General features: G+C 38.4%; 1 protein-coding gene across 3 annotated transcripts in view; it reads right to left on the bottom strand.

Annotated features, from left to right (window-relative positions):
• Positions 1–9846, bottom strand: part of Esr2 (estrogen receptor 2) — a 44687-nt gene extending 34841 nt beyond the window's left edge. For 2 of the 3 annotated variants that reach the window (XM_026385161.1, XM_026385162.2), the window contains exons 1-2: positions 9428–9846; positions 6799–6971 (exon numbers count right to left, since the gene is read on the bottom strand). In XM_026385161.1, coding sequence (XP_026240946.1) covers positions 6799–6971; positions 9428–9846 — 592 coding nt within the window. The remainder of the gene's footprint in view (positions 1–6798; positions 6972–9427) is intronic. The other variant, XM_026385164.2, reaches the window with a different exon arrangement.
• Between the last annotated feature and the right edge of the window lie 10844 nt (positions 9847–20690).

Here is a 20690-nt window from a genome sequence, read left to right as displayed (position 1 = left end):
TGTAGAGATAAAATATTTCAAAAATCAGTTATTTCATGGGCTGGGGCTGTAGCTCAGTGGTAGAGCACTTGCCTAGTATGTGTGAGGCACTGGGTTTGATCCTTAGCCCCATGTAAAAATAAACAAATAACATAAAGGCATTCTGTCCGTCTATTAATACGAAAAAAAAGTTATTTCAGATGCAGTATGGAGAATGGATTAGAGTCAGCAGAACCAATGGAGGACAGGAGACCAAGTGAGAACCTGCTATAGCTGTGTAAATGAGAGAGGCTGTCTGGACTGGACATTCGTAAAAAGGATGATAAGGGACACATGGGTCTGAGAAAGGTTTAGAAAATGGAGACTATCATAAAACAGATAAAAATAGAGCATTCGGGTACCTTTCTTTTTCCTTTGGTACCAGGGATTGATTAAACCCAGTGGCACTCAACCACTGAGCTATATACCCAGCCCTTTTTTATATTTTATTTAGAAAGAGGGTCTTGCTGAGTTGCTTGGGGCCTCACTAAATTGCTGAGGCTGGCTTTGAACTCAATTCTCCTGCCTCAGCTTCCCGAGCCACTGGAATTACAGGTATGCGGCCACACCCAGCTCTTTTTTAAAATTTTTAAATTTATTTTTGCTACTGGGGATGGAACGCAGAGGTACTTTACTACTAAGATACATCCTCAGCCCTTTTTATTTATTTATTTTTTATTTGCAGAGGCAGGGTCTCACTAAGTTGCTTAGGGCCACACTAAGTTGCTAAATTGAACTTTTGATGCTCCTATTTCAGCCTCTTGAGCTTCTGGGATTACAGGAGTGTACCACCATCCCTAGAGGTGCCTTTATTTCTTCATTGTATCTTTCTAATAAACAACAGAGCCTGAACTTCTTACATTAAGCCTAAATGGATCAGATTTCCAGAGTGGGCAATGGATGAATCTCAATGATAAATGAATAAGTCAGAAAAGAAACAAGTCAGGACAGAGTGGAAGAGAATTTAATTTATGCAAAGTTCAAAAACAGAGAAAATGAAACTAGAGTGCTTAGGGATATGTGCACAGGTGGTAAAATCTTAGCAAGGAAGGCAGAAGTTAGGACTGTCTTACCCCTGGAGGGAGGGAAGGAGCTATGACTGGAAGGGCCACCCAGGGGGTCACTACAATATCCTATCTCATTACCTGGGGGCACTGCAATATCCTGTCTCATTACCTGAGCACCGGTTACACAGGGATTTTGCTTTCCTATTCTTTAAACTGAATATAATGCATGCAGAATTCTACTTTTCTTTCTCTCTCTCTCTCTTTTTTTTTTTTTTTTTTGCATAGTGGCAAATAAAAACTCCAACCTTTTAACATACTCCACAATTTTTTTTGACCAATATGAGTATCTCATTTAGCAAAGAAAAGTTCTTTTGAACTTTGGTTAGGCCCTTTTTCTTCAGCTACACTTAAATGACATAGTTAACTATCTTTTATTTCAAAATATAGCATCTCTAATAATACAGTCTCATTTTTATTAAAGTATGTTAATCTTTCCCTCTACATATTTTATTAAAATATCTTTCCCTCTGCACATAAGGACAGAGAGCTAGAAGGCTCATCACTTATGTGAGTAATTACTTCTGGGTGGTGGAACTGGGGGTGATTTCACTTTCTTCTACATTTATTTTTCCACATTATTTGAATTTTTTAATGAATATAGATCATAATTTGTATCAATGAAGTGTCTTGTTGTTGCTATTAGTTACTCTCCAGTGAACTAGGTGTGGTGGATAGTGGGGAGGGCGGACCCTGAGCTTCTATGTGGGACCATCCCCATGGTGGCATAATGAAGCCCCATTGGAGTGAAGAGGGTGTCTGCCTGGAGGATGAACAGGGGCAGCAACAATTAAAAAATTTTCATATAGAGGTATTGATTAAAGAAGCAAACAGTAAAAATAGTAAGAAACAGGTTCTTCATGTTAGAGAAAGAAGATGCAAATACACAAACAGGAAGAAACTAGAACAAATCTTCCATTACACTTCTACAGCATGTATATATATACACACACACAATATATATTACTTAATGCTGTCCCCTAAGAAGACCTGGAAGCAGGGACACTCCCAGAGCAAGAAGAAAACTAGTACTCAGATTTTTTTTCTTTCTCCTTTTTTTTTTTTTGGTGGGGGTATGCTGGGAATTGAACCCAGGGGAGCTTTACTACTGAGCTACCTCACAGGCCTTTTTATTTTTTATTTTGAGACAGGGTCTGGCTAAGTTGCTGAAGCTAGTCTTAGAACTTGAGATCCTCCTGCCTCAGCCTCCCAAGTCACTGGGATTACAGGCCTGTAGCCACCATGCCAGACTACAAATACCATTCTCCACTAGGAGAAAATGGGGCTCCATGGAGAAACAACTTATCCCAGGACTGGGACAGGCAAAGTATGGATAAGCCTGAAGCATCTTATGAATAAGTGCCCAAAGAATTATAGGAACATGTCAAAAAAGACATAGAAGTCACTTTAAGGTTTCCTGCTGGTCAAATCCGAAATAATATAGACATCAGGATAATACATAATGACACTAAAGATAATAGTTCATGGCAAAAAATAGAATATTATAAGTTATAATAATACAAATTAACTAACTAAAGGTTTAATGAAGAACAGGAATATTTGCATAGTCTCAAAGGATTTCCTAACAAAAAGACTCATAAATTACAAAGAGAAAGAAAAAATAAAGAAAAAACAGAACTTTTACAGAATACAAGCCTGGCAGACAACACCTTAATTAATCAAATCACCAAAATGAACATCACTAGGAATGCGACAAATTAAAATCATGCACCACACAAAAGGAGCTAATGAGAAGAACACAGCGTCATCGCCACAGAATCATCTCTGAGATATTCCTGTCAATAATGTTAACCCAAAACTAATGATGAGGAAACATCAGGCAAATCCAAAGTGACGGACATTCTGCAAAATGGCCTAAAATCTTTGGAAGTGCTTAAAATCATGAAAATCAAAGAAGGACTCAAGAAGTACTCTGGACAAATGAAGAATAAAAACATAACTAAATGCAAATTCTGGTTCTGAAACTAGATTCTTGTGCCACAGAGGACACCGTTGGAAAAATTGAGGATTTGATGGCAGTAATGCATCCATGTTAATTTCCTGATTTTGACAGTTGTATTGTGGCAGAAATACATGTTAAGGTATGCACTCTCTGAAATTCAAGGTCTTCCACAATCATTCAAGTTGTTATATGTTCCCAGCAGTTGCAGGACTGATGTTTTAAAAATCATCATTCACAGAATCGTTGAGTACCAGCAAGTGAACAAAATGCACAAACTAGCCGGGCGCCGTGCGTGGTGCATGTCTGTAATCTCAGGGGCTTGGGAGGCTGAGGTGGGGGATCTTGAGTCTAAAGCCAGCCTCAGCAAAAGTGAGGCGCGAAGCAACTCAGTGAGACCCTGTATTTAAATAAAATACAAAATAGGGCTGCGGACATGGCTCAGTGGTTGAGTACCCCTGAGTTCAATCCCTGGTACCAAAAAAAAAAAAAAGAAAAAAAAAGCACAAACTGTTGTCTTGCTCAACACTGTACCTGTAGAGCTTAGTACAGGGCTCACTAAATATTCATTAAGTGAATTTTAATAGGAAAGAGAAGTAAAATAAAGAACAAGCTTTTAAAAAATAAGCCATGCCTTCATCTGGACCAGGAATGATGAGGAGCTTCTCCCCGGGTTCCTTTGCTCTGTGCTCCACAGCCCAGGAGAGAAATGACAGTATCTCTAATGGCAACTTAGTGTACGAAGAAGCCAACAAGGTCAGCACTAATGGACTGCCCAGCCCAAACAGCTTCCAGTGTACTCGTCCAGTGAAAGGGACGGAAATGTATTAAGATGTGGTCCTGGAGCTTATGAATCAAGTTAGCAAGACAAGTTTAAAATTAGGAAAACAAAACAAAAATGTAACCAGTTTCTCAAGTTAACAGTGTACCACCCTGGCCTATTTGAGACATTTGAGTGGACATTTTCAATTACTGCAAAGTATTTATGAAAATATAAAAGGTCCAAAGAAAGGATCATTTAGGCCTTAAGTAGTTGTCACAGCATGAACTCTTTCTTTTTGCATATTTATAATTTGACATTCCTGGCTGATGTAGGAGGAAGGAATGACATTGGGAAAATTTACTTTCAACTGTTATCAGCTATAGTCTCAAGGTTCAAAGATATTTCAGGCAGACAGATGTTTTTCCAACAGCAAAAAAGAAGAGTGAGTCTCTCTCTCTCTCTCTCTCTCTCTCTCTCTCTCTCTCTCTCTCTCTCTCTCAAGACATACTTAATTGTAATGGACCAAAATTTCTTCAAGGAGCTGGCATAGTGGTGCATGCCTTATAATTCCAGTGGCTCAGGAGGCTGAGGCAGGAGAATCGGAAGTTTAAAGCCGGCCTTAGCAACCTAGTGAGGTTCTGAGCAATTTAGCAAGAACCTGTCTCAAATAAAAAGGGGTGGGTTTAGGATTTGGCTTAGAGGTTGACAACCTGGAGTTTAATCCCTAGTACCAAAAAAGAAAAAAAAAAAATCCTTGGGCTGGGATTTGAGCAGTAAAGCGCTCACCTAGCACGTGTGAGGACCTGGGTTCAATCCTCAGCACCACATACTAATCAATAAATAAAAGTATTGTGTCCAACTACAACTAAAATATATATATATATATATATATATATATATATATATATATATATAAAATCTCAAGGGGTAAAATTCCAGAACCTCAGAAAAATACAGAATTCAAGAATCATATCAAGCTGGTATGATGGCACACACCTTTAATATCAGTGACTCAGGAGGCTGAGACAGAAGAATCTCAAGTTCAAGGCCAGTCTCAGAAACTTAGATTTGTCTCAAATTCAAAGGTGGAAAGGGATAGCCTGGGGGTGTACCTCACTGGTGGAGTGTCCCTGTGTTCAAACCCCAGTACCACAAAAATTTAAAAATTGTATATCAAGAATTCAGTTCTGAATTTCAGGAAATGTGAACTGTCCACATCACATATGGCAAAAAACTGGCCTAATAATTCGCTACTATGATAATCATAAAAAAATATTTAAGCATTAGATATATTTGTCATAATCAACTTCATTTCATCTTTAGAACAACTCTGAGTATCTCTGTTTCACAGAGGAAGCTTCAGATGAAGCCAAAGAGCTATAACATGGAAGATCCAGGATAAATGGGTGGTTATCAAACAGGGTAAATTTCAGAGCTACATAGAAAGATGACTTTATCCACCAACATTCTTCTCCTCACCACCGTCTGGGTGCTATTGGTGCTTCTCTGCTTCAGGTAAAACTTCCTCTTAATCTGCACTTATCAGTGGGTAAGTTAATTGTTATTTGCCATTTGCACACTATGAACCCCCTTAAGGCTGCTGTTCTTAATTGGTCAAGACAGGCACTTGGGGCTAGGGGTGTGGCTCAGCGGCAGAGTACCTGCCTAACATGTATGAGGCCCTGGGTTCAATCCTCAGCACTGCATAAAAATAAATAAATAAAATAAAGATATTGTGTCCATCTACAACTAAAAAATAAATTTTTTTTAAAAAAAGAACAAGGCACTAAGCCAGGCTCGATGGCGTGTGCCTATTATCCCAACAGCTCAGGAGGATCATGAGTTCAAAGCCAGCCTCAGCAATGGGCAGGCATTTAGCAACTCAGCAAGACCCTGTTTCTAAATAAAAATACAAAATAGGGCTGGGGATGTGGCTCAGTGGTCGAGTGCCCCTGAGTTCAATCTCTGGTACCAAAAAAAAAAAAAAAAAAAAAAAAAAACCAGGCACTGAGGCTTTGATAGAAAAGGGAAGAAGACCACCTCATGGTACATTCTTGAATCTCAGCAACTTGGGAGGCCGAGGCTGGAGGACAACAAGTTTGAGGCCAGCCTCAGCAACTTCGAGAGACCCTGTCTCAAAATTTAAAAAGAAAGAAAGATAGGTAGGTGGGGGAAGGAGCTCTACACAAGAACATTGCCCAGAAGGGACATCTGAAGAAGAAATTACGAGGCAAAGAGAAAGAAAGAAACACAGCCAACAAACAAAGAGACTTCAGCACAATCAGGGCTGGCATGGGAGGGAGTGATGGCAAGGATGTGTACAGAATTGGGCTGACTGGTCCTGAAGCCAGTCATGCACAACTTGAAATTGACGAAAAGGTGATTTTTGAAAATTAGCAAACCAAATACATGAACCCTAGCCCAGAAGGAAATTGGAGAATGTTAGAGAAATGATCTAATCCCAGAGCAGAAAACAGGGAGTCATGCAGGAAACTCTAAATTCAAGAAGACAGCATTTCATCAATTCTCAAAGTCTGCTGCAGCTGAATTCCTGATTTCTGACCATTTCCATAAAATCTATTTATTCTCCTTTCCTCAGGAGCCATCCCACTGTCAGGCCTGTTAAGCGTGCCCTATATTAAACCTCTGCACCTTCTAACAAGTGCACCTTTTCCAAGCATTATCTTTTTGAAACTGTAACTGGACATCTCCCCATGATCCTGGGGGTAAAAGGAGGAGCAAGACCCATTTGAGTTGGCTGTATGACCTTAGGGTTGTGGCATAGAACAAGACAATCAAAGATAAAGTTCTGTGCACATGAAACAACCCACATACCGGCTCCTCCCAGCCCATTCCCAAACACATATGATCCTCCAATCTTCACGTGAATGTATCAAACAGATCATTGCTGAAATCTCTACCAGGTCATCTCTGCAAAACTGTTTAAAAGCAAAAGTGGAAAACTAAAAGAGCAGTTAACAATACTCTTGTACCTTGAATGCTTCTTTTAAAAAAGGCCTTACATCCTTCACACGACCAGACTCCATAGTGATATCCAGACGCATAATCGCTGCAGACCGCACAGAAGTGAGCATCCCTTTTTGAACTTGGACTAGTAACAGGGCTGGTGCAATGGTTCACACTGACCTTCCTCTTCAGTGTCTCTCTGGGAAGGCAAAGAAAACATCCATTGTAAAAGAGCATGAAGAGAAAGAAAGGGTTTTTAGGGGGAAGAAAAAAAGGCATGAACATAGTCTAATTTAATCTCTTTGCCTTCCAGGACTCATGATAAATGTATTCTAGGAAATCTGATGGAGCAGAACCTCTGTTACTGATATCAGATCTATGTGGAGAATGACTGATGTGTGAAAGTGGTTAGGTGAGTTTATGCCCATCCATGCACAGGAAGGAAGCAGAGGCTCAAAGCTTGCTTCGGGGCAAGGGATACCAAGGAGGAACAGAACCCAGCAAGGGAACACTAGGGGGCACTAAAAACACACCTGGCAAGTTCCTAATTTTGTCTGAGCATGTTTGTTTTGAAAAGGGAATAGTAGGGGTATTACTGACTTATTTCTTAATTTGTCCAAATATTAACAAAACTTTTATTAGAATTCAAGCTCAGAAACAAAAATATTTCCTCTTTTAAAGGAAAACATTACTTTTATATTTTTAAACTGTATTTATTTATGTTTTATAGTGTTGAGGATCAAATCCAGTGTGTCATATGTGTGAGATGAGGGCTTGAACACTGAGCTATATGCCCCCAACCCAACATTTCTTCAAAAAAGTTACCTATAATTTTTTGCTGGGCATGGTGGCATACACCTGTAATCCCAGCAACTCGGAAAGCTGAGGCAGGAGGATCATGAGTTCAAAGCCAGCCTTAGCAAAATCAAGGTGCTAAGCAACTCAGTCAGACCCTGTCTCTAAATAAAATACAAAAAAGGGCTGGGGATGTGCCCCAATGGTTGAGTGCCCCTGGGTTCAATCTCCAGTACCCTCCCCCCAAAAAAAGTTTTCTACAATTTTTGCTGAATGTGGTGGTGTACACCTGTAATCCCAGTAGCTCAAGAGGATAGCAAGTTTGAGGCCAGCCTCAGCAAATTAGCCGGACCCTGTCTCAAAATAAAACATAAAAAGGGCAGGGGGGTTGGGGTTGTAGCTCAGTGGCAGAGTGCTGGGATTGTGGCTCAGTGGCAGAGCACTTACCTCACATGTATGAGGCACTGGGTTTGATCCTCAGCACCACATTAAAATAAACAAAATAAAGGCATTCTGTCCATCTATAACTACAAAAAATTAAAAAAAAAAAAAACACTGATGTGGCTCAGTGGTTAAGTGCCCCTGGGTTCAATCCCTGTTACAAAAAAAAAAAAAAAATAGTGGAGAACAATTGGATATTCAGATACTATACATGCAAACACACACACACATACACACACACACCACAAAACACAATTTTTGAAGTTACCTACAATTTTTATATTCTCTTTTTTATCCACCAATATAAAGTTGTTATTAAAAGAAGAAAACTAAAATTATTATTTTTTTTTAAAGAGAATTTTTTAATATTTATTTTTTAGTTTTCAGCGGACACAACATCTTTATTTGTATGTGGTGCTGAGGATCGAACCCAGTGCTGCACACATGCCAGGCGAGCGCGTTACAGCTTGAGCCACATCCCCAACCCGAAAACTAAAATTATTATATAACATTTTCTCAAAGTTCCTTTTATAAATATGCATGCCGAGGATTGAACCCATGGTCCCACATGCGCCACGCACATGCTCAATCACAGAGCCATATCCCCTGCCTGATTTCTCAAAAGTGATGAATTTCAATACCCAACATGCCCTAACGTAGCATTCTGCTTGTTTTAGAAGTTTATTTCTTCTTTGTCCTTCTTTTGATACCATCCTTTCCCTCTACAGCCATACTAATTATTAAAAATATAAAAATTTAGACTGAAATAATTCATCATGTTACCTTGCATTTAAAGAGCTCAAATATTTAATTTCAGAAAAACTTAACAGAAGCCTACATTTATGCATTTTCTCACCAAACTTCTTAAAGTATTGTTTTAGTTCATGGTTTAGAAAGCTTGTACTAATTACCTTTTCAGAGCATGTTATTTACTTTTATCCTGGAAACAATTTGTCCTGAACACTAAGTTGTGACTCACAAAAAGATTCTAACCTGAAAGTAAAGATTTATTTTTCAAACCCAAATAGCTTCATTGGGAGGAAAGTGATTCGAAGTCCATCTTTTTTAAATTTTTAAAAATTTTTTAGTTGTACACAATACCTTTATTTTGTTTATTTTTATGTGGTACTGAGGATCGATTCCAGGGCCTCACATGTGCTAGGCAAGTGCTCTACTGCTGAGCCACAATCCCAGCCTGATTCAAGGTCAATCTTCATCACATAAAGACAGTGAATTCTCCCCATGATACCTATCTACAAGCACAACCTTTTAATGAGGGCATCATATGTTTTCGGTGCTCTAAGTTATCTAGGTGACAAAATAAAGACCTTGTATAACACACATCTTTCTTCTCATTAAACCACAGAGCAAAGTGCATCATGCCCACGAACTGCAGTTCAGAATGAAGACTACATTTACCTGTTGACAGGTAAGGTGTGTTCCAGTGATCTTGCTTCACACCAAGGACTCTTTTGAGGCTCTGCATACAGAAGTGAGGACTGACAGTGAATTGCTAAAGGAGACAGGTGCCCAGGAGTTGGCCATAACACATGTGGGCTTGCTGTCTGTTGACCAAGCCCACTTTCGATGTTATCTGAAGTGCTAGAAATACTGTAATTCATCACAGCAGGGCTATAGAATGTCATGGACGAATATTCGTGATGGCTCTCTACATAGGAGGAAGGGATGTATATGGGGCCATGCTCCAGGGGTAGGACAGATTGACTGCAGTTGTAGGAGGCAGGAGAGTTAAGGCTAGATGGTGAGTTTTTGATATCCATGTCTTGAACAGGCAGCAGCTGAGAAAACTCCTTGTGAGAAGAGGCACAAAGGGACATTATAAAGGACTCAAGGACTCATGGGCAGGTATAATGGCTGTAAAGAGAAACAAAAGATACGGCTATGAGCTATAGAAGTAACTGTTAAAAAGTATTCAAACTTTTTTTTTTATAAATGCACACCTTTATATGGGATTACAAATACATCCAAAAAGATACATGTGAAAATATTAACTACAGAGGGGTAGGAATGTGAAGTATGAAACTCTCATTCATTTACTTCTTTTTTTAATATTTATTTTTTAGTTGTAGTTGGACACACTATCTTTATTTTATTTATTTATTTTTATGTGGTGCTGAGGATCGAACCCAGGGCCTCACACATAGTAGGTGAATGCTCTACTTATGAGCCATAATCCCAATCCTCATTTACTTCTTTATTGCTTCATTGTTGTGGTAGTTATTTAACCATGATAATTTATTCTACGATATTTTAATTTTATTTCACTATAAATTGTGTTGAGTTCAACGGTGGTATTCCTTTATAGGGAATACAAAACTAAAATCAAGCCATACAAGCATAAGATAAACCAGTGATGAGGCCTGCTCAGTCTATACTAGAGCAGACACCAGTTCACACCAGAGCCCACATGAAGGTGTTTTATTCAATAGAATCAGACATTAATGGGCTGGAGTTGTGGCTCAGTGGTATAGCACTTGCCTAGAACATGTGAGGCACTGGGTTCAATCCTTAGCACCACATAAAAATTTAAAAGGTTATTTTTTTTAATTTTAAAAAAGAAACAGACATTAACAGTAGCAACATATGGCCATAGAATGCGACCATAAGTACCCTTGAACTTTTTGGGAGTTCTAGTGAGGCTCTGACAAGCCTAACGTTATTCTCTTACCAGTCAGGTAATAGAACCCATCTGCTAATGCCAGAAACTCGAAGGTTCTTCATCCAGCTGGAAATGACTACAATTTAAAGCCTTTTCCTAGTTGGTTGCCTTTCCACTTTAGAGTCATCTAACAGATTAATTTCCATGTGACAAAAGGTATCATCTGGATGGCTATATCATGCACTGGTGACAAGGACAGGTTTAATGAAGTTTGTGCTGAGACAATTGGACCTCCTGGTTGGTCTTCTAAAATACTTTTGAAAACTAAAAACCAAAAGAATATATAAAATGCCATCAAGTATGCTTTTTCTGGAGCTCGAGAAGTTTATTTGAAAGCTCATGTGGAAAAATAGGAATAGCCAGGTAAACCCTAAAGAAGATCAATGATCCAGGCTAATATTATTAACATATTCAAATACACTGTGTTCTTTCAATAATAAACAAGGTCCCTCTGCAATCTTGTAGCCTCAGGTTGGTGATAACTTTTCCACAGCCACCCATCCAGGCTGCGGTCCAAAGGGTCAACATCTCAAAGGAATTCATTAAGAAATATCACCTTATCCAGAGAGGTGGCACATACCCATAATCCCAGCATGTTGGGAGGCTGAGGCAACAGGATTGAGAGTTCAAAGCCAGTCTCAGCAACTTAGAGAGTCCCTAAACAGTTTAGGGAGAATATATATATATATATATATATATTTAAGGCCTCGGGATGTGGTTCAGTGGAAGAAGTGGAAGAGACAGGGAAGGAGGTGAAGAAATCACTCTACAACTTGCATGCTGTGAAGGCCTTCTGGCCTTGAGGGAACCTGGACCTACATTGACCATGCATTCACACTGGTTACTGACTGCCATCTGCACAGGGGCACTTTAGAGGGTGCATTTTGCTGGCCCTGCAATGCCAGACCAGCCAGGCTAAATCAATCAATACCTCTGCTACTTCATGGCCAAACCTCGCTTATCCAGTGAGGTTTGAACTCCTTCCAAATTTGTTCTTCCTTAGGTGTTACTCCTCAGTCATGGGGTGCCAAAGAGAGTTTCCTTATCTTTTATACTTAATCTGTTACCGTAGTTGGTAATTCTTTAAACTTCCCCTGTTAGCTGAGTATGGTGGTAGAGCCTGTAGTCCCAGCTACTTGGGAGGCACAGGCAGGAGGATTACAAGTTGGAGACCAAGCTAAGCAATTTAGCAAGATGTCCATCTCAAAAAATAGAAACAAAAGATTTCCCCTGTTGAAAGTATTTATAGTTTCTATCCCCTGAGTTAACTCAACACTACTACTGTGATGGCAAAACCAGACATGGTTGTGAAAAGAAATTACAAAAAACGCTATGGTAAGAAACCAATGCCTGGAGAAGGGGTCAATTCCACTCCCTTCTCTAAGCCTTTCTCCAGGAAGCCTAATTAACCATGGATTGTATATAACTGCCCTAGGAATCTGACTACTCCCTCTTGAAATGTAACAGATTTCTTCTTATCTGTTTTTGTGAGCATGCTTGATGTTAGAGACCCTGGACAGGGCCTTCAGCTGCGTAGATTAGGATTTTTTTTAAAAAAAGATGAAAAGCCCCAATGATAGGATGGTTCTAAGATGACTTGAAATAACCTATAAATATTGTGAGAAACTTCAGATCAGGGCTCAGAATTTGGAGTTTTTGTTTTCTTCTGGGCCCACCTGCATAAAATTAAAAATTTGGAATTCTCCTCTCTGAGTGCTACTTGTTCCTTGTGGATCAGTCTGTTTCCCGCAACACTACTGTAAGAGAATAGAAGATCTGAAAATAGAAGATTTGAGAATAGAAAATCCAAAAAAGCAAAACTTTTTGGAAATTTGGTATACTTCAAATCCCTGGGAAAACAATAGTCAGTAGTCCAGCCACTGAAAAAAAAAAAAAAAAAGAACAGTGGATATATATCATACACTGTATCAGAATAAACTCCAGAAATCAAAAAGTTCAGAGAGATGGAAGAAGAAAGCAGGGGAAAGAAATATAAATGTAGAAGAGGGGATAAAAGGGAGAGGGGAGGGGAGAGGTCCTACAAGCACCAGCAGCAAACATAGGAAAAACCCTTTACAATCCGAGTGTGAGGGGAGAACTCTGGCTGAAAAATCCAAAAGCAATTTTTTTAAAAATAACCAATAAATTCAATACCCAAACCCAAATATCATACAAATACATTAAGCAAAGTAAAAAAAAACAACAAATGATAAATTATAAAAACAAAAAGAAAGAAAAACAATTCTCAATTTATTTTAGAAACAAGGAGCTAATCTCTCTAATACATGGGGAGAATTCAGATTAGAATGAAGAACAAACTACTCATGAGAAAAACAGGCAAAAGTCACAGGCAGAATACAAAAGGAAGGCAAATGACTCTTAAATAAAAAAGATGTTCGGCCTCATTTGTAGAAGAGATGCCTACATTAAGATACTATATCTCATTTAACACATTAGACAAAAACTTAAATATTTCCCTGGCAAATGATTCAAATGTTTGAAAACAGACTGTCTTGGCAAGGCCACAAAACAAACAAACAAAAAAGCCAGCAACACATGCCTGGAATCCCAGCCACTGGAGAGGGTGAGACAGGAGGATCACAAGTTGGAGACCAACCTCAGCAATTTAGAAAGCCCTATCTCAAAATATAAAAAGAGGTAGGAGGTGTAGCTCAATGGTAGAGTGCCCCTGGATTTTATCCCCTGTACCCCGCCCCCCGCAAAAAAAAAACAGGAATAACAAGGATTCCATGTGTGTGCACATGTGTATATGTGCTAATGACTAAAACCAGGGACATTTTACCACTGGGCTATACCTCCAGTTTTTTGTTTGTTTGTTTGTTTTTATAAGTACTCTCTTTTTTTTATTATATATTTTTTAGTTTTCGGCAGACACAACATCTTTGTTTGTAGTGCTGAGGATGGAACCTGGGCTGCACGCATGCCAGGCGAGCACACTACCACTTGAGCCACATCCCCAGCCCTATACCTCCAGTTTTTGAAACGGGGTCTCACTAAGTTGCTTAGGGCCTCCTTAAGTTGCTGAGGCTAGCCTTGAACTTACCATTCTTCTGCCTCAGCCTCCTGACTCTCTGGGATTACAGGTATGCATCACCTCACCTGACTAAGGGACTCTTTTCTACAATGCTGATGGGAGTGGAAAATGATAATCACTATGGGTCTTTTTTTAAAATATTTTATTTTATTTTTTTAGCTGTAGTTGACCCAATACCTTTATTTTATTTATTTATTTATTTTTCCTGAACCTGAGGATCAAACCCAGGGCCTCGCACGCGCTAGGCGAGCGCTCCACCACAGAGCCACGACCCCAGCCCTCCATGGGTCTTTGACAAAATATATCAAATATGTATGTTTTTACCTTTTCGACTATGACTTTCAAAAAAAGAGAAAAAGAAATCATTTGCTAGCATTGTAACATTTACATTCAGTTTCTCTACTTGGATACACAGTAATTAAGGTAATTAAGCCTATACTTTCCTCCTTCTTTTATACCCCAGTACTGCGAATGGAAACCAAGAATGCTCTACCGCCGAGCCACACCCCAAGCCCTTTCTAGTTTTTATTTTTTCTTAATTTTAAGACAGTCTCACTGAGTTGCCCAGGCTGGCCTTGAACCTGTGATCCTTCTGCCTCAGCCACCAGGCCTGGATCTGTATCCTGCCTTTTTGAAAAAATCTATATTTTATTCCATTGTCAAGGGAAACTTCTGTACAAAGGAATATCAGTGGGGCTGGGGATGTGGCTCAGCGGTAGCGCGCTCGCCTGACATGCGTGCGGCCCGGGTTCGATCCTCAGCACCACATACCAACAAAGATGTTGTGTCCGCCGAGATCTAAAAAATAAATATTAAAAAAATTCTCTCTCTCTCTCTCTCTCTCTCTCTTAAAAAAAAAAAGGAATATCAGCGGGTAAATGGTTCAGAAAAAAATTGATAGAGCAAATAAGTAAAAATACTGCAATTACTGCATCCCTGGATAGCAGGTATACACAGACATTCATTTTGCCAATCTTTCAACTATTCTGTAAATTTGAAATTTCTATAAATTTTTCATAATAAGCAGCTTTGGAAAAAAACAAACAAATTAAAAATGAAAACCTTTTAAAAATATTTAAAAATTTGGAATAATATAATATGGAAAAGGGAACAGTGACCATTAATAATGAGGCTGGTTAAGAGAGAAAATTAAATGAAGGCACTTGCCTTCAGAATTATCCATCCTCAATATTTTCAACTCTTGCTTAAAATATATTGGTTCTCTAAAATCTCCCAATATTCTCCTTCTGATTTTTAATTTGAATGCTCCCTTCCTAAAATCCTATCTATAGTGGCTTTAATTATGTTCATAAATTCTTCAACATTCTTCCCTTCAAAAGATGAAAAGATGGAGTCTAGCCTGGCCCTTGAGTGCAAGCTAGATTTAGGGATTCACTTTTTTTTTTTTTTTTGTATAATGAAGTCCACTTCCAGAGGCACTGTCCTCATGTTCTTCTGGGATCAGCCTTTATTTTTTTTAATTTTTTATTTGTTTTGATTAGTTATACATGACAGTAGAATGCACTTATGTATTTTGATATATCATACATAGAGGGTATATAATTTCTGATTTTTCTGAGTATACATATTGTAGAATCACATTGGTCATATAGTCACATACATGTATAAAGTAATGTCTGGTTCATTCTACTATCTTTCTTATCTCCCACGACCCCTGTCTTCCCCTCCTTTCACTTACCTCTATCTAATCTAAGGTAATGTTACTTTTTTTTTTGCATTACAATTCTTAATACACATATATACCACAATTTTTGTATCTCTGTTTGTATATAAAGTATGTTGAATTGAGTAATTCAAGTCTTCATACATGTACTTTGTATAATGATGTCCATCACATTCCACCATCCTTGATAATCCCCTGCCCCCTCCCTTTCCCTTCCACCCCTCTTCCCTATCTAAAATTCATATATTTCTCCCATGCTTTCCCTCCCAATCCCACTATGAGTCAACTTCCTTATATCAGAGAAAACATTTGGTGTTTATTTTGGAGGGATTGGCTGACTTCACTTAGCATTATCTTCTCCAGTGCCATCCATTTACCTGCAAATGCCATGGTTTTGTTATTTTTTAATGCTGAGTAAAATTCCATTGTGTATATATGCCACAATTTTTTTTTATCCATTCATCCACTGAAGGACATCTGGGTTGGCTCCACAGTTTAGCTAGTGTGAATTGTGCTGCTGTAAACATTGATGTGGCTGTGTCCCTGTAGTATGCTGTTTTTAAGTCCTTTGGGTATAGTCCGAGGAGAGGAATAGCTGGGTCGAGTGGTGGTTCCATACCTAGTTCCATACTCACTTCTAATAAATAATGTCAAAAAGGATAATGTGTGATGCCCAAGACTAGGTCATAAAAGGCACTGTGGCCTCTTCTTATAGCTCTCTTTGTATCATACACTCGCTTTGGAAGAAGTTAGATGCCATAATTGAAGGACACCCAAGCAGCCTTGCAGAGGTCTCCTGATAGTGGCCAGCAAGAAACTATAGTCTCCAGTCCATAACTCTTGGAGCAAGATATTTTGGAAGCAGATCCTCCAATCCCAGTCAAACCTTCAGATGATGGTGTGGCTGACATTTTGACTTGGACCACATGAGAGGACATCCAGCTTAATTGGTCCTAGATTCTTAACTCTTGGAAACTATGATGTTACACATGCTTATTATGTTAAGATGATAAATTTTATAATTTGTTACACAGTAACAAATAATATGATATCCAAGGTATGTAATTCATCATTTTCCTCTCCTAAACCAGTCCTTTTCCTTATTTGCATTAAGCCTGTTATAGTTGTCTTTGACTTCGCCTCTTTACCCAGTCACCATCAATCACCCAGGCACATGGTCTCTGTATCCAAATGCCTTGCCTCCATGTCTGTCTTTTGCTGCCATATTAAAGAAAGTTCTTATTATTTCTTTTCTGAGCATCTAAAATAGGCTCCTTACTGCTCCTTGGGTCCGGCCTTTTCCATATCCTCAGAACTCGGAGTTGCCAAATTAACATGTTTTTTTGTTTGTTTCTTATAGGGAAAGAATATGAAAAACTCTGTTTAAAATATAAGATTTCATGAAGTCAAGGGATCACCTTCAGTAGGCACGGAGCTGTGCTGAAGAAAGAAAATTTATAAGAGGCCTACCTTCAGGAAGCTAATATACCACCCACCATCTGGAGAGTACAGCAAAGATCAAAATTCAAAACACAAAGTATAGTTTTTACTGAAAGAACCATTGTAAAAAAAAAAAAAAAAAAAAAAAGATTTTCAACTTAATTTATTTATTTTGAGACAGGATCATGCCAAGTTGCCCAGATTGGCCTTGAACTTTCGATCCTCCTATCTTGACTTCTGAGTAGCTGGGATTATTGGTATGTACCACCATGCCCGGTTAAGTTGAAAAATCTTAAATTAAAGTATTGTAAATTAGGGACAGTCTGTACTTAGATTCCTGATTATATATACAATCCCTGATTCCTAATAGAAAATATGCTAGATATGGTTTATAATGCTATTTCTAAAACTAGTAGCTTCCAAAGTTTTTAATTGTGTTAAAATATACATAAAATTTACCAATTTAACACCCCACACTCCAGTACCAGGGATTGAACCTAGAGGAGCTCTACTGCTACATTCCCAGCCCTTTTTATTATTTTCTATTTTGAGACAGGTTCTTGCTAAAATGCAGATGTTGGCTTTGAACTTGTGATTTTCCTGCTTCAGCCTCTGGAACAGCTGGGATTACAGGCAGGGGCTACCATATCCAGCACCATCTTAACCATTTCTACTTGTACAGTTCATCAGTGTTAAATCCCTCCACTCTACTGTGAAACCTATCTCCAGGATGCTTTTCATCTTGCAAAACTAAAATTCTATTCCTGTTAAGCAACAACTCCTCCATTTCCCTCTATTATTTATTTTTTATTACTTACTATTATTTCCCTCTTGCCCCACTTCTAGTCCCTGGAAACCACCATTCTATATTATGTCTCCAGAGATTTGACTACATAGTTCATATAAGTGGAACTACACAGTATTTGTCCTTTTGAGGCCCATTATTTTTTTAATATTTATTTTTTAGTTGTAGTTGGACACAATACCTTTATTTTATTTATTTATATGTGGTGTGGAAGAATTAACCCAGGGTCTGACATGTGCTAGGTTAGTGCTCTACCACTAGCCAAAACCCCAGCCCTTGAGGCTGTTATTATACTTAGTGTAATGTCCTCAAGTTTTACCCATGTTGTAGCATGTGTCAGAATTTCCTTCTTTTTTAAGGTTGAATAATATTCTACCATTTTCTGTTTATCGAATAGTTTTAAACAGAGAGCTTGAACTCATTTACAGATCCATGGAAATGACCTGGGTTACAGTGAGTGGTTGAACATAGGAGAGACCACAGGAGCTGGTGATTGAGGAATCCGTAACCATTAGATGGCAGCTTCAGAACTGACAGCATTGTTAAAAGGCATTTATCTGTCCTGAAAATATGTCTCATATTTCAATCCACCTACACATACACCTGCTCACTGTGCTTTTGTTTTCAAAACTTACCTTAGCAATCATATTTTAGTGCACTGTTTTTGCTATATGATCTGAGCATATCTGATATAGCCAAATATTTAATGAAAACACACTTAGAATACTTCAACAACAAAATTTAAACAGAATACATGGTAATAACTGAGAGCAAGATACTTAAGGTAACATAAAACATATTGCATTAATGCATAATATAATGTAATCTGGAGGTAATATTATATATCTTGAACTTTAAAAAAGTATAAAAATAAGATGGCCAACCTAATTAATGAATAAAAAGCATGTTCAAAGGTTAATAAGGTCACTATGGTTAGTATTCTTTCTTATACAAAGTACTGCTCAATATAAACTTATATAAGGACAAATACAACACTCTCAATCATCAGATTAAATTATATACAGGAAATTATAAAGCAAGAAAATAGTGAATTTTAGAGGAGTTTGAATAGAAGACTTCAAGTTAATAAAAATTAATGAAAATTTTAATTAAATGGCTTCACAAAGAAAACATTCTATGAATGTGTGGTCAACCAAGGTTTAACTGAATTTCAGATGGTCTCAACTTTACATCTCCCATTAGAAATGTAATTAGCACTTTAGCATAAGCAGTTCAGCAGAGCCAACACCTCAAACTATCAGAAAAACCTCTGCCATCTTTTCCTTTCATCAGACTTCTTAAAAACTGACACAAAATAAAGAACAGTCACATGACAATTCATGATACTGAAATAACACTTGCTATTATCTAACTGGAAAATGAACACAAAGTTTTAAAAGAATAAGACATCTTCCTCTGGGGTAGAGAATCAATTCCATCACTCATTTTCACCTATGACCAAAATTTTGGTCCAATGATGCTAAAATGACCTGTTAGACACACACCATCAAATGGCAAACCCCAAGACACATCCAGGCCATTAATCAGGTACTATGATGACTGTCTAGAAAAATACAGATCTCACATGTTAACCTATTCCCAACTTCTCTAGAATTTCTACACATCCCCAGCACAATGACAATTAATGTTAGAGAACTGATTGCTGAGTGGTCATAAAAATGCAAGTTACTATTTGGTTTGATAGTTTTGGGATGTATCCAGATTCATGTGATAACTATTTCTCAGAGGCATCTTGGGAAATTAGTAAACTTGGTAGCCAATGCAGAGTGCATTTCTCCTAAGCCAAGCCATAACAAGGGATGATGAACTTAAACCACTACGGTAAACAGGAACACAGGCAGCATAAGGGGAGCCTTCTCCACCAAAGGTCTATAAAACTAAATGAACAAACCCATTCTGGTTATTTGAGTACTTCTATCCTAAAACGGAGATACAAAATGGTTAAAGGAAAGAATCCTCAAAAGATCCAATTTCTTCAACATTGTAATGTGGAATTCTCTCAGCACATCATTTGAGCTCAAGCATGGCCTCAGTGACCACAATATCTGGTAGAATAGGAAAAAATACTCTCTAACAAGTTTAATTGTTGGGCCTGGAAGGCATGGAGGTTTAGCTGGCCAAGAAAAGAACATAAACCTGGACATTCTAGAATTACTCATTACATTTATGACAATCCTCTTTAATTAGTAACCATAACCTAAAATGATCGTTCCATGTCCTTTGGGGTGAAAGCCTGTCTTCCATCCAGAGATTTCTCTTTCCCATTCCACCAGCATCACACACACACACACACACACACACACACACACACACACACCTGTTTGGCCCTCTCAGGTACCATCTTTGTTCAGCAGAAAAGCTTTCTGTACATATGGGATTATGCATGGTGTCCTAAGGCACTGGCTGGGGAACACATTATGGTTCTCAAACTGAAAAAAACTTAAGTTTTTAAAATCCCAAATATTGGCAGTGGTTTTATGGAGAAGATCAAGGTCGGCCCTAGAAATAGTAGGAAGACATTCCAAAAAGAATAAACTGATTTTTATTAATGCGCCTATAAATCTAGCTAAAGAATAAGAAATCAGTCACCACGGAGCCTGTTTTTATGTATATTCTGGCTGACAGCACCACCCAGCAGACACTGGGTCTTGGTCTCAGCTCTGCCTGAAAGCCAGATGTCTTAGACAAAACACATAAATGACTTGAGCTTCCACGTTTTCCTCAGTAAAAATGGGGGCTTATATGGGCTGCACCTTTTCATAGTTCTCTGAGGAGAAAATGAAATGCTGTATGTGAAAGCATTCTGTTAGGTATTATTACACATCCAAGAGAGGGAAGCCAGTCTATTGGCATGCCACTGAATACAGGTATGGTATAGAATTTCCAGACCCTTTAAGATAAAATAACTTGGAGCTGGGGATGTGGCTCAAGCGGTAGCGTGCTCGCCTGGCACGCGTGCAGCCCGGGTTCGATCCTCAGCACCACATACAAACAAAG

Source organism: Urocitellus parryii, chromosome 6, assembly GCF_045843805.1.
Source record: "Urocitellus parryii isolate mUroPar1 chromosome 6, mUroPar1.hap1, whole genome shotgun sequence".
NCBI classification, from domain to species: domain Eukaryota; kingdom Metazoa; phylum Chordata; class Mammalia; order Rodentia; family Sciuridae; genus Urocitellus; species Urocitellus parryii.
Note: the sequence above shows the minus strand (reverse complement) of the source record. Positions and strands in the feature narration are given on the sequence as shown.